Raw genomic sequence first — 23,670 nt, forward strand, 5'->3', positions numbered from 1 at the left:
GATTATCTTGGCAAAGGATACATGCTCACTAACAGGGATGTAAACAAATTTGTGCACAACATTTGAGATAAATAATAATATATTTGATTTCAGCTCTTAAAACACGGGAACAACACTCTACATGTTGTGTTTATATTTGTGTTTATATTTTTGTTCAGTATACAAGACATATTGCCCCCCCCCCCTCCCCTGTGTTAAGAACACAGCAGCAGCGGTCTACCATTTTGGAAGGAGACCGGGGGAGGCGCGCCGCGTGCACTAACCAAACCGGGCCAGTGCAACTGAATCTGTCTGTGAGGGACAATTTACCCCCGACCGAGCCGCGTGAGGAAATCGATTCCGCGATTATTGTATAGGCTCCATTTCGACGAACGAACGGCTCGGATCATCTGATTGCATTGATTTAGGCGGGATTGTCATCCGGATGCTATTCCGTAGCCTAGCCTACAGAGGGTAGCCTACCAGAGCGAGAGTGGATTGTGTGTGATGCGTCAGTGTGTTTGACGGCTTTTCACGTAGGCTATGTGTATCTTTGAAGATAGTGCTGAGAATGTAACAGCCTATATTAAACCAGCTCATGGGATAGACAAACACAGCGTTGTTATAGATTGAGAGAACTGTCGGCTTCCTCTGGTGTGGGTATTGTATCGTGTCTCTCTTTTCTCTCATCCTCCTCATCCTTCTTCCGGCATCACTGACGGAGGCTGCTGATGCTGCCGTAGCTCGTGAAAAAAAATCTCTGTCGCAACTACCTGGACTGGGCTGTGCGTTATCTATAGCCCGCGAGATGCTGTGAATTATCCCGCAGGATTGTGATTTGGGCTATACAAGAAGGAAGGCATCATAGTCATTGCGTTTCGTTTGCTCTGGTTTGACACCGTCACTGTCGTTATCATTGCTTAGGAAAGAACCATAGGCTATTGCAAAAAACTGCTGTTCTATTAGCTATTGGAAGGCCTTATTATTTGATATTGATTTGACTCTGAATTAAAATGAGTAATGTGTTATGGGTAATATCCGAATAACAATCTGATATTTGCTGTGTTTTCAAGGAGGTATTCCGGAGCCATACAAGTGACATGTGCCAGGAGCGATGTCTGACAAACGGTTAGACGGCCATACATAGCCTATGAGAAAGGTGGGAGGGAATTATTTCTCATATAGGCTAGTTCAGGAGTCGCCACATTCTCAGAGTTATCATTTAGGCTAAATAAAGGCACAAGCTTGCAGATTAGCTTTTGGCTATTCAGTTTATGCGCCAGCATCGGGGTGCGACCTCGTGAGTTGAATATGCTTGCCAGATGTTGCCTTTGATGTGATTCATTCAGTTGCATGGTTGCATAGGCTACTTTGGGTTGCATTTATTCAGCAAACATATCTACTGACTCCTCCATTGCTCAACTAATTAATTAGTCAGTGCCCCCCTTTGCTCATATACCTACTTTAATAGGCTTACCTACTTCATAAGAATACCGGGACTGGGATACAACACAAACTGTGCTACAATGATACCCGGATCGGCTGCGTCGATGCTCCCATCGATGTCTTCGGAAGACATTAAACTATACCAGCATAACTATGTCCGCAACTCCCGTGCCATCGGACTCCTGTGGGCCATCTTCACCATCCTGTTCGCCATCTTGAACGTGGTGATCTTCAGCCAGCCCTATTGGATCGGGGACGGCGTGGACACCCCACAGGCCGGCTATTTCGGCCTCTTCCACTTCTGCACCGGCGACGGGATCCAGAGGGAGCTCGACTGCACAGGGACCTTCACCGAGTTCGCTCAGATCCCTTCCACCGCGTTCAAGGCCGCGTCGTTCTTCGTCGGCATGTCAATGATGCTGGTGATAGCTTGCATTGCTTCTTTCACTCTCTTCTTCCTGTTCTCCACCACCACCGTCTATAAGATCTGTGGCTGGATGCAGGGGGCCTCGGGTAAGTCAGTGAGTGCCGCGAGGTCAGCTTGTTTTTTTGAGTAATGTCTTGGAAGTCATAAACCTGCAAGGTTTGTGTAAAGCGTTTTAGGTTAGCTATATGCCTACAAATGAACTGAATAGTATGTATTGTTAGCTTATCTGGCCTGGTTAAGTGATCAAAAGTTAACACAAATGCCTATTATTTCAGTGTCTTCCTATGCATGGAGCTAATCAAGTGTTAGGATTTCATGTTTCATGTTAAGAAGTAGACTGATGTGGACTGCCTGTGCACTGATACATTGTTGGTCCTACATTGTAACAATTCCAATGAATTAGAAAATAGCCATGTCTATCCATCTATTATGTTTCCTATTAGGAGGGTATTCGGTTCTGCCGACTGTATGGTGGTAGGCAGGTGGTGCTGAACAAACAGCAATACTGTTTTAATCCTGTCTGAAAAGAGTGCTGAAAACAGATATGTGATGTGGTACTGTCCATTGTGCTGAAAGAAGAGCTATGTAGTAGATTGGTTAGGTATTGTGATTGGCGATGTCCATGGTGCTGAAGGGACCTGTAGGGGTTGTTATGCTGTACTTTCGTCGGTTGACTCTGACCATGGTGCTGTATGGACAGCCATGTATACTGAACAAAAATATAAACGTAAAATGTAAAGTGTCGGTCCCATGTTTTGTGAGCTGAAATAAAAGTTCCCAGAATTTTGACATACGCACAAAAGCTTATTTCTTTACAATTTTATGCACAAATTTGTTTACCTCCCTGTTAGTGAGCATTTATCCTTTGCCAAGATAATCCATCCACCGGAGGAGTGGCATATCAAGAAGTTGATTAAACAGCATGGTCATTACATAGGTGTACCTTGTGTTGGGGACAATAAAAGGCTACTCTAAAATGTGCAGTATTGTCCCACAACACCATGCCACAGATGTCTCAAGTTTTGAGGGAGCCTGCAATTGGCATGCTGACTGCATAAATGTCCACCCAAGCTGTTGCCAGATAATTGAATGTCCATGTCTCTACCATAAGCCGTCTACAATGTTGTTTTAGAGAATTTGGCAGTACATTCAACCGGCCTCACAGCTGCAGACCACGTGTAACCACACCAGCCCAGGAACATCTGGCTTCTTCACCTGCAGGATCGTCTGAGACCAGTCAACCGGACAGCTGATGAATCTCTGTAATGAAGCCCTTTTGTGGGGAAAACTTATTCTGATTGGCTAGGCCTGGCTCCCAATTTGGTGGGCCTATACCCTCCCAAGCCCACCCATGGCTGTGCCCCTGCCCAGTCATGTGAAATCCATAGATTAGGGCCTAATTAATTTATTTAAATTGACTGATTTCCTTATATGAACTGTAACTCAGTAAAGTCGTTGAAATCATTAATTATTGCATGTTGCGTTTATATTTTTGTTCAGTTTTGGTTGGTTAGCGGGTGGTTCTGCAGAGAGAAATAGACTGGTTAGAGCTGTCTTTGGTACTGAATGGACAGCTATATGGGTTGCACCTGCAGTCATGTTATTGTCACAGGTGCATGCAGTTCTGAATACACTTGAGTATACAAAATGGTCAGTATACCTGTTTTTTCCATGACATGGACTGACCAGGTGAATCCAGGTGAAAGCTATGATCCCTTATTGATGTCACTTGTTAAATCCACTTCAATTAGTGTAGATTAAGGGGAGGAGACAGGTTAAAAAATGATTTTTAAGGCTTGAGACAATTGAGATATGGATTGTGTATGGGTGCCATTCAGAGGGTGAATGGGCAAGACAAAACATTTAAGTGCCTTTGAACAGGGTATGGTAGTAGGTGCATCAGTTTGAGTCAAGAACTGCATGGCTGCTGGGTTTCCTGGGCTCTGGTCAAAAGTAGTACACTATATAAGAATTAGGGTAACATGTGGGACTCAACCTTAAATGGGATTGACCACCATCAACATACAGTATATTTACTTAGTGTGTTTATGCTAATGTGAGATAAAGCTAATGTGAAATAATGTTTTAGAACCTTCTAGTACACATTTTGTCAAATTCTTGGAATCTTCTTTCCTTCCTCTCCCATCAATCTAAACATGTAAATAAGCATTGCATCAAATGGTTCCTACTTTCTCCATCTCTGACCACACACACACACTGAACACACACACCCAAACACACATGCAACCCGAATGAGAAGGTGATTATTTGGAAGGAGTCCAGGTCTATAGTGCGTTATCTTGGTCTGAATAAAGGCAGCAATAAGCCAGTCTTAATGAGGCCACCACTGTGCTCGTGGTGCTGCAGTTAGAGAGATGAAAGAGACGAGGGAAACAAGCAGCCTTTTCAAACCAACAGGAGGCATTGGAGTCAACATGGGCCAGCGTCTCTGTGGAACACTTTCAACACCTTGTAGAGAGTCCTTGTAGATGTAGAATTTAGGCTGTTCTGCTGGCAAAAGGGAGGGGGGGAGGGGGCTGCAACTCAATATTAGGAAGGTGTTCCTAATGTTTGGTATACTCAGTGTATGAGAGTGTGTCAGTTAAGTGTGTGAGTGAGCATATATCTTTATCTCTGGATCTCAGAGGTGCACTTCTCTCTCTCGGTTTAAAACCTGGGGAAAGAGCTGTGAAAAAGGCTTCATGCAAAACCAAGGAAATAGGTTGCAGCGTTAATGAAAGAGTAAAAACCACCAGGAGACAGAGGAGGAGAAGTAGGGTAGAGATTCTATTATAGCTACTCAAAATGTCTACCATTCACGTGTGTAGTGCACTCCATGCGTTTCCTAAAAAGGCGATGAGCGCATAAGTGCTCCTTTTCGGTCCCACTCACCACTACTCCCTTCCAAGGCCTCAGTTCTCTACCAAGTCTTGAAAAGCCAACCCTAGGTAACTAGGGTCTGGTTTAAATGACAGACTCTTTTGGTATAGAGGAACAACATCCCTGCCTACGTCTTGCGGTGTTGCGCCTCTGGGTTTAGGAACTCTGTGCTTTCTCCCTCTTTCTATCCCTCATTCTTTCTATCCCTCTCGGTCTCTGCCCTCTCTCCTCCCTCGCTTCCTCTATCATCAGATCCTGCTGCTCTCCTCCTTGCAGTCTGTACATTATGTGCTCCCTCTCTCCTTTTTCCTCTCTATCCTCGCTCTCTCCCTCTTATCCTGGAGATCTCCACTTGGTGCACCAATTAACAGTGAAAGGCTTAACAAAGCCATCAGTGCCCTTAGAGGCAACCAGAGCTTGAGGTCAGTAATAATTTCTCCTCTACAAATTATGTTGTCATATTGTGTACATTTTTATCTCCTTCCCTCTGTAGTTTTGGCTGTTGTTTTTCAGCCAGAACATTGGGAATAAGCTGTTGTTCCTGTAGTGAGAAACATGCACATTGAAAATGACTCATCTCTGATGCGTGTGACGAGGGAAGGCAGGTGTGTGTAAATGGTGGCAGGAGTGCCCTGGTGCCCTCCAGCGCCAGGGGGGAAGAGCGGGAGCGGGCGTGACCGTACACCCCCCCCCCCCCTCACCTGGGCGAGCCGGCTGAGACATGGGCGCTGGGGGTAAACTCCCCACGAACCGGCAGGGGAGTGCGAGCCTGGCGAAAGTAGAGTCGTAATTCAATGGCTCAGACACTAGAGGTACAGTGCCTTGTGAAAGTATTCGGCCCCCTTGAACTTTGCGACCTTTTTCCACATTTCAGGCTTCAAACATAAAGATATAAAATTGTATTTTTTTGTGAAGAATCAACAACAAGTGGGACACAATCATGAAGTGGAACGACATTTATTGGATATTTCAAACTTTTTTAACAAATCAAAAACTGGAAAATTGTGCGTGGACAGTAGTGGAGAAAGTGGAAAGTTAAGTTCCTCGGCGTACACATCACGGACAAATTGAAAAGGTCAACCCACACAGACAACATGGGGAAGAAGGCGCAGTGCCTCTTCAACCTCAGGAGGCTGAAGAAATTTGGCTTGTCACCAAAAACACTCACACACTTTTACAGATGTGCAATCGAGAGCATCCTGTCGGGCTGTATCAACGCCTGGTACGGCAACTGCTCCGAACACAACCGTCGTAAGGCTCTCCAGAGGGTAGTGAGGTCTGCACAACGCATCACAGGGGGCAAACTACCTGCCCTCCAGGACACCTACACCACCCGATGTCACAGGAAGGCCAAAAAGATCATCAAGGACAACAACCACCCGAGCCACTGGCTGTTCACCCCGCATCAAAGCTGGGACCAAGAGACTGATAAACAGCTTCTATCTCAAGACCATCAGACTGTTAAACAGCCATCACTAACATTGAGTGGCTGCTGCCAACATACTGACTCATCTCTAGCCACTTTAATAATGAAAAATGTATGTAATAAATGTGTCACTAGCCACTTTAAACAATGCCACTTTATATAATGTTTACATGCCCTACATTACTCATCTCATATGTATATACTGTACTCGATACCATCTACCTCACCTTGCCTATGCCATTCGGCCATTGCTCATTCATATATTTTTATGTGCATATTCTTATTCATTCCTTTATACTTGTGTGTATAATGTAGTTGTTGTGAAATTGTTAGGTTAGATTACTTGTTAGATATTACTGCATGGTCGGAACTAGAAGCAGAAGCATTTTCCTACACTCGCATTAACATATGCTAACCATGTGTATGTGACAAATACAATTTGTCACAAGCCCAACGTCACCAACAAAACAAGATCTCATGGGCCGGCAGGGCGAACAAGACCTGACGATCCTGCTGAGGCCCGATGTGATATGGGCGCCTTTTGAGCCAACCGGGGCAAGGAAACCTCTCGAGCCAACTAGGGCGTGGAAGCCCGACGAGCTGGTTAGGCACCCCCGGTTACATCGGTGTCAATCCACCACCCTCCAGCGCCAGAGGTCATAAACTTACAGCTTATGATACAAAAGGTGTAAAATAAATGCAAGTCTTATGTCCAGGGTGAATACATTTTTATTCATGTATATCAGACACACCACACCCCTTACAAAAAAGATTGCACTTTTGAAACTGCAGTAAATACAGTTGACTGTGGCATTTTGGATGCAGTAATTGCAGAATTACTGCAGTGTACTGCACTTGACATTCAGTTATACTGCACTGTAACTGCAGTAATACTGGATTGTATTGCACTTTGACTGCAATCCTTTTCTTAAGGGACAGGTGTGTCGACTAAAATATATACAGTACCAGTCAAAAGTTTGGACACACCTACTTATTCAAAGGTTTTTCTTATGTTTTACCATTTTCTACATTGTAGAATAATAGTAAAAACATCAAAACTGTGAAATAACACATATGGAATCATGTAGTAACCAGAAAAGTGTTAAACAAATCTAAATATATTTTAGATTTAGATTCTTCAAAGTAGCCACCCTATGCCTTGATGACAGCTTTGCACACTTTAGGCATTCTCTCAACCAACAGTCTGAAGGAGTTTCCATATATGTTGAGCGCTTGTTGGCTTCTTATCCTTCACTCTGCGGTCCGAACTCGTCCCAAACCATCTCAATTGGGTTGAGTTCGGGTGATTGTGGAGGCCAGGTCATCTTATGCAGGACTCCATCACTCTTCTTCTTGGTCAAATAGCCCTTTCACAGCCTGGAGGTATATTTTGTCATTGTCATGTTGAAAAACAAATGATAGCCCCACTAAGCCCAAACGAGATGGGATGGTGTATCGCTGCAAAATGCTGCGGTAGCCATGCTGGTTAAGTGTAACTTTAATTCTAAATAAATCATTGACAGTGTCACCAGCAAAGTACCCCCTCACCATCACACCTCCTCCTCCGTGCTTCACGGTGGGAAATAATAATAATAATAAATCATCTTTTCACTGACTTGGCGTCTCTCTAAGACATGGTGGTTGGAACCAAAAATCTGCATATGTAATTATGTGTGATTATTTTGGAATAATAATTACACCAAATGTTGTATTGCTGATTCAACTTGTTAGTCAGGGTTCGTGAAGATAACCAAGAATTTTACGACGTTCAGACTGAATAAGGTGCCGATTAATAATTGACTGCTATTGATATAAAAGATTGCCAGGTCTTTAAGTGTTTATTCGGAAGACAACAACTCTATAAACATTCTTCCGTGGTGCCCCGACCTCCTAGTAATTACATTTACATGATCAGTTTAATCGGGTAATATTAATTACAGAGAAATATATTTTTTTTAAATAGCATGTCATATCATTTAATCCGGAATAGCAAAGACGCGGCAACCATGAATGCCTTATTCACACAGTCTCCTCTGAGCAGTTGAGATGTGTCTGTTATTTTAACTCTGGGCTGCAATTTCTGAGGCTGGTAACTCTAATGAACTTATCCCCTGCAGCAGAGGTAACTCTAGGTCTTTCTTTCCTATGGTGATTCTCGTGAGAGCCAGTTTCATCATAGCACTTGATAGTTTTTGTGACTGCACTCGAAGAAACTTTCAAAGTTCTTGACATTTTCCGGATTGACTGACCTTCATGTCTTAAAGAAATGATGGACTATCGTTTCTATTTGCTTATTTGAGAAGTTTTTGCCATAATATGGACTTGGTCTTCTACCAAATAAGGCTATCTTCTATTTTTATTGCCAAATTTAACTTGCAACATGACCTTAAATGAGACACAACCACATGGCTGTCTGGCACACACACACACACACACACACACACACACACACACACACACACACACACACACACACACGTGCTGTAGTGTTTGTTCCTGTTAGTGCTTTGGAGTGTGTGTGTTTGCGTGTGCATCAAAGCCAACATTTGAGCGTTTGTATGTAATTCAATGAGAAACTTGGGCAGTAAATGTAATGTTCCATGTCATTACATATTAGCCTCAGAAGAACCACTTCAAGCTAGCATTGGGGAGAGGGGAGGAATATAATCTCTATCATCACATAGTGAAGTGTTAAAGAGAAAAAATAAATGAGTGTTGAGAAATTAAGGATAAAAAAGATAAAGAAAAGAACGACAGACAGACAGTGCATGAAAATATGATGATTCTCTCACTTTCTCTATATCTCGTTCTGTCTCTCTCTCCTTACACCCCCCGTCTCTCTCTGTGGCTCTTATTCTCACAGTCCATTAGCTTCACTGAGAGGATGTTACTGAAAGGAGCATTAAAGACCAGTTAATTGGAGAGATGGATTGCTGCAGGAGAGAGAGAGCGAGCTCTGAGTGAAAGAGAGAGCTTGCACCATTACAAATGAAGACCTTTCCTTGTTAATACAGATGTGGTCAGTCTTTGTGGAAGTTAGATAGCTAAAATTGGTTTCGGGAAGATTTTTGCAATACAAAATGCATGTGTGCATGCATTCCTGCATTGGAGTGTGTGAGTGTTTCAAAAAGCAGATCCCTGCACTGTAAAACTGTTCTGTAATTTCAACAGTAAAACACTGTCGAACAGTAAAATACAGTACATGTGTTTTACAACATTAATGCTGTAGGTTGCACTGCATTATGGGTAAAATGCTGAAAAATAATGTTATTAACTGTAATTGGAAGCCTCCTGTAAAAATGTCTCTAACATACTGTATTTATTTAAAGTAATAGCTTAGGCCTACTGTAGATTCAAATTATCAGTTATTATTACTTTGTGCTGTCGGGTGAGATGAATCTCAGACTATTTTAGTAAATCTTCTTGAAGCAGCTGTGAAGCGGTAGACTATTTTTAGCAGCTGCTGGGTAGGTACCTTGACTTGTTTATAATTACCTTTATTGCTAGCCAATGTTGAATTTATTTTCTTAGCTAACCTAACTAGCTAGCGAGTTAGCTCAAGTTGACACAAGCCATTTCAGTCTGCTCTGTTCTTGCTGTACAACCTAGAAAAATATCTCCTAGATAATAATTGACAGGTATGTTTTCACCAATACTACAGACAAATTGTCTTGATTCTAGCAGTCCAAAAGATATGACCAGTACTCTTTTCACTACTTTAAAACATTACAACATCCCTGTCAATTTACAGCAGGGATGTTGTAATGTGTTATCACGCAATTCGTGTGCCAGTATAATGCTGTAAATTTACAGCGAAAAGTTAGTTGACTCGCTGACTCTGGATCAGTGGAGTGAGTCATCCTCAGCAGTTCCTCAGAGAGACAACCTGTTAAATGTAATATCAAAATGTAGATTTACACCTATTACGAGCGGGCCATGAACAATACATAGTAATGCTTATATTGCCAGAAAGAGTAAAACCTCACCTTTCTCTATAAAAATAGTCATGGATTGCTGAGCACTAGTCACTTTTGAGGACACAAGATCAAGTATATAGTACAAATATGAGAAAAAGATTAAAGAAATAATTGATATTCCACAAACGTGGGGGAATAGGGTTTGAAATTATTGAAATGCCTTCTGAATATATTAACAATCAAATTCTAAACAACTTACGATTTTTATTTTACCTTTCTTATACTGTTACTGTATAACAACTTCAGCTTTAAGTACAAGGGGATTTTGTCCCTCTGATCAGCAAGAAAAGGTAGTCTTGTTTCAATTCGACACAATTCTGTTAAATTTCTTTCATGTTGCGCGCTCTAAATCCATCTGAGAATATAACAGCAAGATGGGTTTGTGTTTGCTGCAATCACTAGGGTCTTCCGTTTCATATGTCGTATTGTAAGCAGGACTGCGAGGTTCACAGCCAGGGGAAATCGGTTCCTTGTCTAGATAGGGCAGAAAGTGTGACATTTCGCTCCCTATGCAAATCAGGTGTCAGATTTCACATACTGCATTTCAGATAAGAGTGGAAAGCGCCATGCGAGCGGGTCCAAAGCTATCTCGGAGGGCACAGCAATTGATGTTGCGCCGTTTACTCTGTACGTAAAAATGTTGGTCGGAACCGTTCCAGAACCGCTGAAAGTGAATGGAGACTTTCCTGAGTAGATGACTTCACAACCCCAGTGGGATAGATGTATTTAATGTAGATAGTGAAACAACAGGGGAGTGTTGTGTACTGTCTACATTACTTTCTTGTGTCTACTGTCTACAGACAGCTAGACACTAATGGAGTTTCAGTGCCATGAAGTGTTAGTTAACCATGATACACAGGAGAGAAAGGAGGGGGGGTAAGAGAGGAGAGACAGACAGAGAAAGAGAAGGGGGAAATGCAATATAGATAGTACTAGAGAGAGGGAAGTGTAGGGAGATAGTGCTCCAGAGATAATTTTTATATCACCAGATTGAGTTGATGATGTGGCTGCGGCAGTGGTAGGTGGTAGGTGTGTAGTGTGTAAGTGTGTGTGTGTGTGTAAATGCCTGTGTGTGTGTGTGTGTGTGTGTGTGTGTGTGTGTGTGTGTGTGTGTGTGTGTGTGTGTGTGTGTGTGTGTGTGTGTGTGTGTGTGTGTGTGTGTGTGAGAGAATGTGCAGATGGTAGTGTTGTGCCTCCAGTAGATTTGATTGAAAAGGGTTTAGGGTTCAGGACAGACCGTTTCAGGCAGCGCTAGCTAAGAAGGAACACCCCCTGAGAATACAGATTGCTTGTGCATTTTCCCAAACCTCTCCTCTCCTCTCCTCTCCTCTCCTCTCCTCTCCTCTCCTCTCCTCTCCTCTCCCTCAGTGCTTCAATCTCCTACTTGAGCAGGGGCATTGTGTGTTTTAGATGTGGGCTGACTGGGCTCTGTCCTCAGAGTAGCTCTCACTGCTGCAGTTTCATTGTACGTATAGCTTCAAAACTTCTCCTTCACCTGTGTCTCACTTCTAATTCATGATCAAAAGGAGCCGAAACACAAAGCATGACAGCAAATCTGCATTCTATATTATTCAACTAGTGAATAATATGGTGAATCTATGGCTCAGTGGTATGTTACATACAGTAGATATGCAACAACTAAAGCGTTCTACAGATGTCAGATCTTAATTTGATCACTTTTGTCACTAAAATGTTTCCGGTGCATCAGGAAGATGTAGAATGGCGCCGGAGGGAATGGTTGATGTTTTACGTGCTCCTAACTAACTTTGATCATTTGTTTTTCCACGTTTTTCTTAACCTTATTTTGTACATAATGTTGCTGCTTCTGTCTCTTATGACCGAAAATAACCTCTGGAGATTACCCACCTCAAACTGGAAGAAGGATTTTTATTTAAGGACTCAAAGGATATACTGCTTTCTCCAGAATGGGCCCAAATCCCCATCATTTGCGTGAAGAAAAGACGAAGAAAAAGGGGGCCGAGGTCGGACTGCCTTCTGAGAATTCTTTAGAGAGTGAATAAACTCCCACTGCCATCCGTTCTATTGGCCAACGTGTAATCATTGGAAAATAAAATAGATGACCTATGATCAAGATTATACTACCAATGGGACATTAAAAACTGTAATATCTTATGTTTCAACCGACTCGTGGCTGAACGACGATGTGTATAATATAGAGCTGGCGGGATTGTCCATGCACCAGCAGGACAGAGAAGCTATGTCTGGTAAGACGAGGGGCGGGGTTGTGTATCTATTTGTCAATAACAGCTGGTGGGCGATGTCTAATATTAAAGAAGGCTCAATGTATTTGTATTTATTATGGATCCCATTAGCTGCTGCAAAAGCAGCAGCTACTCTTCCTGGGGTCCAGCAAAATTAAGGCAGTTTATGAAATTTTAAAAACATTACAATACATTCACAGATTTCACAACACACTGTGTGCCCTCAGGCCCCAACTCCACCACTACCACATATCTACAGTACTAAATCCATGTGTATGGATGGTGCGTATGTTATCTTGTGTGTGTATGCATGTGTCTGTGCCAATGTTTGTGTTGCTTCACAGTCCCATAAGATCTTTCTTATCGGTTTTTAAAATCTAATTTTACTGCTTGGGTCAGTTACTTAAATGTGGAATAGAGTTCCATGTAGTCATGGCTCTATGTAGTACTGTGTGCCTCCCATAGTCTGTTTTGGACTTGGGGACTGTGAAGAGATCTTTTGTGGCATGTCTTGTGACGTATGCATGTGTGTCCGAGCTGTGTGCCAGTAGTTGAGACAGACAGCTCGGTGCATTCAACATGTCAATAGCTCTCATAAGTATTGCTTCCCTTAGGTAGAATACCTCATGATAAGCTGTAGACCAAACTATCTATCAAGAGAGTTCTCATCTATATTATTCAAAGCCATCTATTTACCACCACCAAACTATGCTGGCACTAAGACCACACTCAACCAGCTGTATAAGGCCATAAGCAAACAAGAAAATGCTCATCCAGAAGTGGCGCTCCTAGTGGCTGGGGACTTTAATGCAGGCAAACTTCTCCATTTTACCTAATTTCTACCAGCGTGTCACATGTTCAACCAGAGAGGGAAAAAAACTCTAGACCACCTTTATTCCACACACAGAGATGCGTACAAAGCTCTCCCTCGCCCTCCATTTGGCAAATCTGACCATAATTTTATCCTCCTGATTCCTGCTTACAAGAAAAAACTAAAGCAGGAATTGTGTGACAGGAAGCAGTGACTCGCTCAATACGGAAGTGGTCAGATGACGCGGATGCTACGCTACAGGACTGTTTTGATAACACAGACTGGAATATGTTCTGGGTTTCATCACATCGCATTGAGGAGTACACCACCTCAGTCATCGGCTTCATCAATAAGTACATCGACAACGTCGCCCACACAGTGACCGTACGTACACATCCCAACCAGAAGCCATAGATTACAGGCAACATCCGCATTGAGCTAAAGGCTAGAGCTGCCTCTTTCAAGGAGCGGGGCTCTAAATCCGGATGTTTATAAGAAATCCCGCTATGTCCTCAGACGACCATCAAACAAGCAAAGTGTCAATACAGAATTAAGATTGAATCCTACTACACCGGCTCTGACACTCGTTGGATGTGGCAGGGCTTGAAAAATATTACGGATTGCAAAGGGAAACCCAAATGCAAGCTGCCCAGAGCCTACCAAAGTAGCGAAATGCCTTTTATGCTTGCTTCGAGGCAAGCAACACTGAAGCATGCATGAGAGCACCAGCGGTTCTGGACGACTGTGTGATTGCGCTCTCGGTAGCCGATGTGAGCAAGACCGTTAAACAGGTCAACATTCACAAAGCCGCAGGGCCAGACAGATTACCAGGACGTGTACACAAAGCACGCGCGGATCTTCACTGACATTTTTAACCTCTCCCTGACTGAGTCTGTAATACCTACATGTTTCATGCAGACCACCATAGTCCCTGTGCCCAAAGTGGCGAAGGTACAGTGGGGCAAAAAAGTATTTAGTCAGCCACCAATTGTGCAAGTTCTCCCACTTAAAAAGATGAGGCCTGTAAATTTCATCATAGGTACACTTCAACTATGACAGACAAATGAGATTTTTTTTCTCCAGAAAATCACATTGTAGGATTTTTAATGAATTTGCAAATTATGGTGGAAAATAAGTATTTGGTCAATAACAAAAGTTTATCTCAAAACTTTGTTATATACCCTTTGTTGGCAATGACAGAGGTCAAACGTTTTCTGTAAGTCTTCACAAGGTTTTCACACACTGATGCTGTTATTTTGGCCCATTCCTCCATGCAGATCTCCTCTAGAGCAGTGATGTTTCGGGGCTGTTGCTGGGCAACGCGGACTTTCAGCTCCCTCCAAAGATGTTCTATTGGGTTCAGGTCTGGAGACTGGCTAGGCCACTCCAAGATGCACTCCTTAGTTTCCCTGGCTGTGTGTTTTGGGTCGTTGTCATGCTGGAAGACCCAGCCATGACCCATCTTCAATACTCTTACTGAGGGAAGGAGGTTGTTGGCCAAGATCTCGTGATACATGGCCCCATCCATCCTCCCCTCAATACGGTGCAGTCGTCCTGTCCCCTTTGCAGAAAAGCATCCCCAAAGAATGATGTTTCCACCTCCATGCTTCACGGTTGGGATGGTCTTCTTGGGGATGTACTCATCCTTCTTCTTCCTCCAAACACGGCGAGTGGAGTTTAGACCAAAAAGCTATATTTTTGTCTCATCAGACCACATGACCTTCTCCCATTCCTCCTCTGGATCATCCAGATGGTCATTGGCAAACTTCAGACAGGCCTGGACATGCGCTGGCTTGAGCAGGGGGACCTTGCGTGCGCTGCAGGATTTAATGTGTTACTAATGGCTTTCTTTGAGACTGTGGTCCCAGCTCTCTTCAGGTCATTGACCAGGTCCTACCGTGTAGTTCTGGGCTGAGCCCTCACCTTGCTCATGATCATTGATGCCCCACAAGGTGAGATCTTGCATGGAGCCCCAGATCGAGGGTGATTGACCATCATCTTGAACTTCTTCCATTTTCTAATAAATGCCTTCTCACCAAGCTACTTGCCTATTGTCCTGTAGCCCATCCCAGCCTTGTGCAGGTCTACAATTTTACCCCTGATGTCCTTACACAGCTCTCTGGTCTTGGCCATTGTGGAGAGGTTGGAGTCTGTTTGATTGAGTGTGTGGACAGGTGTCTTTTATACAAGTAACGAGTTCAAACAGGTGCAGTTAATACAGTTAATGAGTGGAGAACAGGAGGGACTCTTTAAAAAAGAACTAACAGCTCTGTGAGAGCCGGAATTCTTTCTGGTTCATTTGAAGTAATCCTTGTTGTGGATTGAAAGCCGGTATTGTGTGGCTTTAATATTTCATTTCGTAAAACTGTCTATGCATTTTAACCTATCCAAAGACAATTTAGTTACATTTTGTTAAACTGAGCCCATGACGACTCTGGCATAATTATGTGTGTGGCTGTAACTGCTGGACCAGACATTGATGCAACCAATAATGGATTATTCCGATTGCTTGCCTTGAACATATAATAAAACAATTAATTTAAAAAATAAAAATACCACTACCTGCAGTCTAAGGTACAGTACAATGTAGGTAACTACAGTACGTGTAAACAAATCTCTCTTTGTGGATCTCTACGTCTCTCGCTCTCTGTATTGCTCTCTCCCTCCCTCGCTCTCACTACCCCCTTCTCTTCCACCCCCCCTCCCTGCATAGCTGATTAGCTTTAAAAAACACTTCTGCATTAATACCTTACTGTACTGCTTTTTAATTAAGAAACAAGCCATTTGAACACCATTTAATTAGGGTGCTAGGAGGCATAGGGGATCCATCAGCCATGCACTTCACACACAAACACATGACAAATATGTGCACACATGCACTTCTTATGGTCCTTATGGTCCCATGCACTTATGGTCCTTCTGTGGCTCAGTTGGTAGAGCATGGCGCTTGTAACGCCAGGGTAGTGGGTTCGATTCCCGGGACCACCCATACGTAGAATGTATGCACACATGACTGTAAGTCGCTTTGGATAAAAGCGTCAGCTAAATGGCATATATTATATATATACAAATGAATGACTCCTCCAGTGTCCCAGAGTTCCCCGCTGGGTGTGGACTATAGATTTCCTATCGGAGCTATGATCTCTATGATCTGAGATTGGGAGGAACAGACACACACACACACTGCTGATGATTTATTCCAGAGATGAGGTGAGACAACAAGGACACTGTGACCCATTAAAACTCACCACACTGTAGTGACAGCAGCAGCATATGGATGTGTGTTGCTTGTCTGTGAGTGAGTGTTTGTGTGCATGGGTGCATGAGTGTGTGTTCATTCGTGACTTTTTGCATAGTACTGGAAAGATTCTCTATGTCAGTATGGGGTCAGAAGGTTTATTTGCCAGTGCATTTTTGTTTTGTTCTAATGGTAGAACTGATTAGCATAGTATATATAGTTGCTTGGTAGGGTATGCATGTACCATTAATTTACTCTGTTACATTAATGTACATGATTTATTTAGGGCAACGGTCTGTCTTTTTTTCTTTTTCTATGGCCATTTCCATGGTTTCATAATGCATGGCTCGAAAGTGTTCGCCACATAATTAGTCAAGTCAATGACCTCTTTTAGCAGGCGGTACCAAACCCCCACAGGCCCTTAGCCCTAATCCTGGCCTGCATTCACATTGACACTGTTTGGTCGGTGAATCACTGACTGAAAGATACAAGCCCTCAGATCCAGTCATGGCCTCTTCCCAATGTCCAGCTCTCAATCCTTTTGATCCTCGCTGCAGCATGGTAGCCCTGCCCGGCCTGGCCAATCCCCATCCTCTAATGAGGTATACGGGGTCGGGCTTGGGACGCATCTGGACCAGTTATATAAGAGAGAAAGAGAGAGAGCGAGCTCTGCAGCCCCACTTTTGCTGCCTGCTTCCTGCTCGACTCTGCATACTGCAGTTAACACTGCCATCTGCACTCTTCCCCATCCCTCCATCACCCACCTCTGCGAGCTAGCTACAAACTGCAGTTATCAACTGCACTACTCTCTCCAATCCATCTATCTACCATCCCTTCATCACCCAGCTCTACTAGTTACAACCTTTGCTGCCTGCTCTGCACACTGCAGTTAACACTGACTGCACTCTTCCCCCATCCCTCAATCCCTCTATCCCCAACAAAAACCTCTTCTTCAACCTGTGCTCCCTGCTCTGCTCAGCACATTGCTCCTGTTACAACTGACTGTACTCCTCCCCCATCCCTCAATCCCTCTATCCCCAACAAAAACCTCTTCTTCAACCTGTGCTCCCTGCTCTGCTCAGCACATTGCTCCTGTTACCACTGACTGGACTCCTCCCCCATCCCTCAATCCCTCTATCCCCAACAAAAACCTCTTCTTCAACCTGTGCTCCCTGCTCTGCTCAGCACATTGCTCCTGTTACAACTGACTGTACTCCTCCCCCATCCCTCTATCCCCCCCAAAAAACCTCTTCTTCAACCTGTGCTCCCTGCTCTCCTCAGCACATTGCTCCTGTTACCACTGACTGGACTCCTCCCCCATCCCTCAATCCCTCTATCCCCAACAAAAACCTTTTCTTCAACCTGTGCTCCCTGCTCTGCTCAGCACATTGCTCCTGTTACAACTGACTGTACTCCTCCCCATCCCTCTATCCCCCAAAACCTCTTCTTCAACCTGTGCTCCCTGCTCTCCTCAGCACATTGCTCCTGTTACCACTGACTGCACTCCTCCTCCATCCCTCAATCCCTCTATCCCCCAACAAAAACCTCTTCTGCAACCTGTGCTCCCTGCTCTCCTCAGCACATTGCTCCTGTTACCACTGACTGCACTCCTCCTCCATCCCTCAATCCCTCTATCCCCCAACAAAAACCTCTTCTGCAACCTGTGCTCCCTGCTCTGCTCAGCACATTGCTCCTGTTACCACTGACTGCACTCCTCCCCCATACCTCAATCCCCCAACAAAAACCTCTTCTGCAACCTGTGCTCCCTGCTCTGCTCAGCACATTGCTCCTGTTACCACTGACTGCACTCCTCCATTCATCCCTCCATCTCCCATCTTTGCTAGCTACAATTTTTATAACAATTGTTTACAGACAGATTATTTCACTTAGAATTCACTGTATCACAATTCCAGTGGGTTAGAAGTTTCCATACACTAAGTTGTCTGTGCCTTTAAACAGCTTGGAAAATTCCAGAAAATGATGTCATGGCTTTAGAAGCTTCTGATAGGCTAATTGACATCATTTGAGTCAATTGGAGGTGTACCTATGGATGTATTTCAAGGCCTACCTTCAAACTCAGTGCCTCTGGAGGAAACGGGTACAAAAATATCTATGTCCACAGTAAAACCAGTCCTATATCGACATAACCTGAAAGGCCACTCAGCAAGGAAGAAGCCACTGCTCCAAAACCACCATAAAAAAGTCAGACTACGGTTTGCAACTACACATGGGGACAAAGATTGTACTTTTGGAGAAATGTCCTCTGGTCTGATGAAACAAAAACAGAACTGTTGGCCATAGTGACCATCGTTATGTTTCGAGGAAAAAAAAGGGGGGCTTGCAAGCCAAAGAACACCTTCCCAACCATTAAGCACGGGGTGGCAGCATCATCTTGTGGGGGTGCTTTGCTGCAGGAAGGACTGGTGTACTTCACAAAATAGATGGCATCATGAGGGGGTAATTATGTGGACATATTGAAGCAACATCTCAAGACATCATTCAGGAAGTTAAAGCTTGGTCGCAAATGGGTCTTCCAAATGGACAATGACCCCTTGCACTTCCAAAGTTATGGCAAAATGGCTTAAGGGCAATAAAGTCAAGGTATTGGAGTGGCCATCACAAAGTCCTGACCTCAAACCTATAGAAAATGTATGGGCAGAACTGAAAAAGTGTGTGCGAGCAAGGAGGCCTTACAAACCTGACTCAGTTACACCAGCTCTGTCAGGAGGAATGGGGCCAAAATTCACCCAATTTATTGTGGGAAGCTTGTGGAAGGCGACCCAAAACGTTTGACCGAAATTAAACAATTTAAAGGCAATACTACCAAATACTAATTGAGTATATGTAAACTTCTGACCCACTGGGAATGTGATGAAAGAAATAAAAGCTGAAATAAATCATTCTCTTTACTATTATTCTGACATTTCCCATTCTTAAATGAAGTGGTAATCCTAACTGACCTAAAACAGGGAGTTTTTATTTGGATTAAATGTCAGGAATTGTGAAACACTGGGTTTAAATGTATTTGGCTGAGGTGTATGTAAAGTTCTTTCTTCAACTGTATCTTCAATGTTTCTCTTGCCACTACTTTCTATACATATACAATAACACACCATGGTCAGTAACACCTTGTGCTATTTGTAGTGGCTGCAGACTACGTAGACATTTCTTCAATAAATGCCTACAGACAGCTGGGCTTTCAAAGGTACCGTTATTCACCATCGTTCTAGTCTTCTCACCATAAGACTATGAGTGTCACACCAGTCTTCGCTTTGGCTCCCCCTTCTGTCCAGCTCAGCCGTTCGGCCCTTCACTCATCAACCCCGGACATGTCTCGTCATCATTACACTCACCTGGTTCCAATCCCCACTCTATCACTGTATATGTACCCCCTCTTCCATTTGTCTTTGTCAGTCATTGTAAATGTTACTTGTTTTCCTAAGAGGAATCTCACCTATTATTTCCTGAGCACTTTATATTTTGCAATTTGGGTTCGCCCAGTGCCTTTTTGTTTATGAATAATTATTTTGAGCACAACAGCGTTTGGGTTTCGTCCCACTTTGATCTATGGTGCTTAAATACATTCAGTAGTTTTAAACCTGCCACTGCCTCCTGCCTACTCCTCTCTGTACCAGTGACAATGGTTACCTTTTTATTGTACAGTACTATTAGTTTGATTTTTTTATACAGATTCATTGAAATTGACTTACCTTACTTTAATTCAGGTGCCATGTCACTCAATTATTTGCAGATGATGCGTTTCCTCCTGGGCAGCTCACATTAAGTGTCTGGTCTGGGCGGGTTCTCGTCGTCTTTTGGTCAGACGGGACTTTCCCTCACGCTTCATAAAATGTGCCACCGGTTTTCCTCTCAGACCACCACTGGAAAGCTCGACAGGCAGAATCATTCATCCTGTTCATTGACGCCACATTTTTGTTGAAATTATACACAGGGACACCAAGTCAATCATAAATGAATCATTGTTTTTTAACAGCAAGCTGGAGAGATCACAATCAAACTTAGATGCATAAAGTACTGGTCTGAAGTGAGCTCCACCGGAGCAGTCCCGTTACTTCTCTTATATACTGCTTACACAGTCGAGTTATATTTGCATGATTTAGCTTATTCATCATTCATAATTAATTCATCATTAATGTTTGGTTCATGCATGTGACTGACCAATACTGGTTCATGCATGTGACAGACCAATACCTCACGAGGCTTCTTCTCTCTAAGCTGAGACCTTGAAACTGAGATATCCATTTCGTTCTCAAAACAAGGTTCTGTGCGCACTGCCAAATTGCAGATACTGATAGTGAGTCAATAACTTGCATGAACATAGAAATGGGTTATTAGAAAAGCACAAACACAGAACACAGAAATTGGTTATTAGAAAAGCACAAACATAAAATGTTCCATCACACAGTCATACGCAGTACCATATATGAAATGTGAATTCACGTCCTTTTATTATTAAAAAAAACGAATGTTTAAACGTTTCAAAAAATGGACGTTTTAATGCTGATATTTTTTTACATTTGTCACATCCGTACACCCCACACATCAAATCAAATCAAATGTATTTGTCACATACACATGGTTAGCAGATGTTAATGCGAGTGTAGTGAAATGCTTGTGCTTCTAGTTCCGACAATGCAGTAATAACCAACAAGTAATCTAACTAACAATTCCAAAACTACTGGCTTATACACACAAGTGTAAGGGGAAAAAGAATATGTACATAAAGATATATGAATGAGTGATGGTACAGAGCGGCATAGGCAAGATGCAGTAGATGGTATTGAGTACAGTATATACATATGAGATGAGTATGTAAAAGTGGCATAGTTAAAGTGGCTAGTGATACATGTATTATATAAAGATGCAGTAGATGATATAGAGTACAGTATATACGTATACATATGAGATGAATAATGTAGGGTATGTAAACATTATATTAGGTAGCATTGTTTAAAGTGGCTAGTGATATATTTTACATCATTTCCCATAAATTCCCATTATTAAAGTGACTGGAGTTGAGTCAGTGTGTTGGCAGCAGCCACTCAATGTTAGTGGTGGCTGTTTAGCAGTCTGATGGCCATGAGATAGAAAACGTTTTTCAGTCTCTCGGTCCCAGCTTTGATGCACCTGTACTGACCTCGCCTTCTGGATGATAGCGGGGTGAACAGGCAGTGGCTCGGGTGGTTGTTGTCCTTGATGATCTTTATGGCCTTCCTGTAACATCGGGTGGTGTAGGTGTCCTGGAGGGCAGGTAGTTTGCCCCAGTGATGCGTTGTGCAGACCTCACTACCCCCTGGAGAGCCTTATGGTTGTGGGCGGAGCAGTTGCCGTACCAGGCGGTGATACAGCCCGCCAGGATGCTCTCGATTGTGCATCTGTAGAAGTTTGTGAGTGCTTTTGGTGACAAGCCAAATTTCTTCAGCCTCCTGAGGTTGAAGAGGCGCTGCTGCGCCTTCTTCACGATGCTGTCTGTGTGGGTGGACCAATTCAGTTTGTCTGTGATGTGTATGCCGAGGAACTTAAAACTTGCTACCCTCTCCACTACTGTTCCATCGATGTGGATAGGGGGGTGTTCCCTCTGCTGTTTCCTGAAGTACACAATCATCTCCTTAGTTTTGTTGACGTTGAGTGTGAGGTTATTTTCCTGACACCGCCCTCACCTCCTCCCTGTAGGCCGTCTCGTCGTTGTTGGTAATCAAGCCTACCACTGTTGTGTCGTCCGCAAACTTGATGATTGAGTTGGAGGCGTGCGTGGCCACGCAGTCGTGGGTGAACAGGGAGTACAGGAGAGGGCTCAGAACGCACCATTGTGGGGCCCCAGTGTTGAGGATCAGCGGGGTGGAGATGTTGTTGCCTACCCTCACCACCTGGGGGCGGCCCGTCAGGAAGTCCAGTACCCAGTTGCACAGGGCGGGGTCGAGACCCAGGGTCTCGAGCTTGATGACGAGCTTGGAGGGTACTATGGTGTTAAATGCCGAGCTGTAGTCGATGAACAGCATTCTCACATAGGTATTTATCTTGTCCAGATGGGACAAAAAAGTTATTTAGTCTGCCTGGGAGCAAGACATCCTGGTCCGTGACGGGGCTGGTTTTCATTTTGTAATCCGTGATTGACTGTAGACCCTGACACATACCTCTTGTGTCTGAGCCGTTGAATTGAGATTCTACTTTGTCTCTATACTGACGCTTAGCTTGTTTGATTGCCTTGCGGAGGGAATAGCTACACTGTTTGTATTCGGTCATATTTCCGGTCGCCTTGCCCTGATTAAAAGCAGTGGTTCGCGCTTTCAGTTTCACGCGAATGCTGCCATCAATCCACGGTTTCGGGTTTGGGAATGTTTTAATCGTTGCTATGGGAACGACATCTTCAACGCACGTTCTAATGAACTCGCACACCGAATCAGCGTATTCGTCAATGTTGTTGTCTGACGCAATACGAAACACATCCCGGTCCACGTGATGGAAGCAGTCTTGGAGTGTGGAATCAGATTGGTCGGACCAGCGTTGAACAGACCTCAGCGTGGGAGCTTCTTGTTTTAGTTTCTGTCTGTAGGCAGGGATCAACAAAATGGAGTCGTGGTCAGCTTTTCCGAAAGGAGGGCGGGGCAGGGCCTTATATGCGTCGCGGAAGAATAGCAGTGATCCAAGGTTTTGCCAGCCCTGGTTGCGCAATCGATATGATGATACAATTTAGGTAGTCTTGTTTTCAGATTAGCCTTGTTAAAATCCCCAGCTACAATGAATGCAGGATGTATGGATTCCAGTTAGCAAAGAGTCAAATAAAGTTCGTTCAGAGCCATCGATGTGTCTGCTTGGGGGGGGATATATACGGCTGTGATTATAATCGAAGAGATTCACTTGGTAGATAATGCGGTCTACATTTGATTGTGAGGAATTCTAAATCAGGTGAACAGAAGGACTTGAGTTCCTGTATGCTTTTGTGACCACACCACGTCTCGTTAGCCATAAGGCATACGCCCCCGCCCCTCTTCTTACCAGAAAGATGTTTGTTTCTGTCGGCGCGATGCGTGGAGAAACCAGCTGGCTGCACAGACTCCGATAGCGTCTCTCCAGTGAGCCATGTTTCCGTGAAGCAAAGAACGTTACAGTCTCTGATGTCCCTCTGGAATGCTACCCTTGCTCGGATTTCATCAACCTTGTTGTCAAGAGACTGGACATTGGCAAGAAGTATACTGGGGAGTGGTGCACGATGAGCCCGTCTCCGGAGTCTGACCAGAAGACC

General features: G+C 43.8%; 1 protein-coding gene across 2 annotated transcripts in view; it reads left to right on the forward strand.

The window, feature by feature from the left end:
* The first annotated feature begins 204 nt into the window (after nt 1-204).
* The window catches only part of LOC118400935 (LHFPL tetraspan subfamily member 3 protein-like), a 59,301-nt gene continuing 35,835 nt past the window's right edge, over nt 205-23,670 (forward strand). The window contains exons 1-3 of one of the 2 annotated variants that reach the window (XM_035797975.2): nt 205-869; nt 1,053-1,138; nt 1,451-1,938. In XM_035797975.2, the coding sequence (XP_035653868.1) occupies nt 1,506-1,938 (433 nt within the window). In that variant the 5' untranslated portion in view covers nt 205-869; nt 1,053-1,138; nt 1,451-1,505. Of the gene's footprint in view, nt 1,939-23,670 lie in introns of both variants that reach the window. The other variant, XM_035797976.2, reaches the window with a different exon arrangement.

Source organism: Oncorhynchus keta, chromosome 22 (assembly GCF_023373465.1).
Source record: "Oncorhynchus keta strain PuntledgeMale-10-30-2019 chromosome 22, Oket_V2, whole genome shotgun sequence".
Classification (NCBI taxonomy): Eukaryota; Metazoa; Chordata; class Actinopteri; order Salmoniformes; family Salmonidae; genus Oncorhynchus; species Oncorhynchus keta.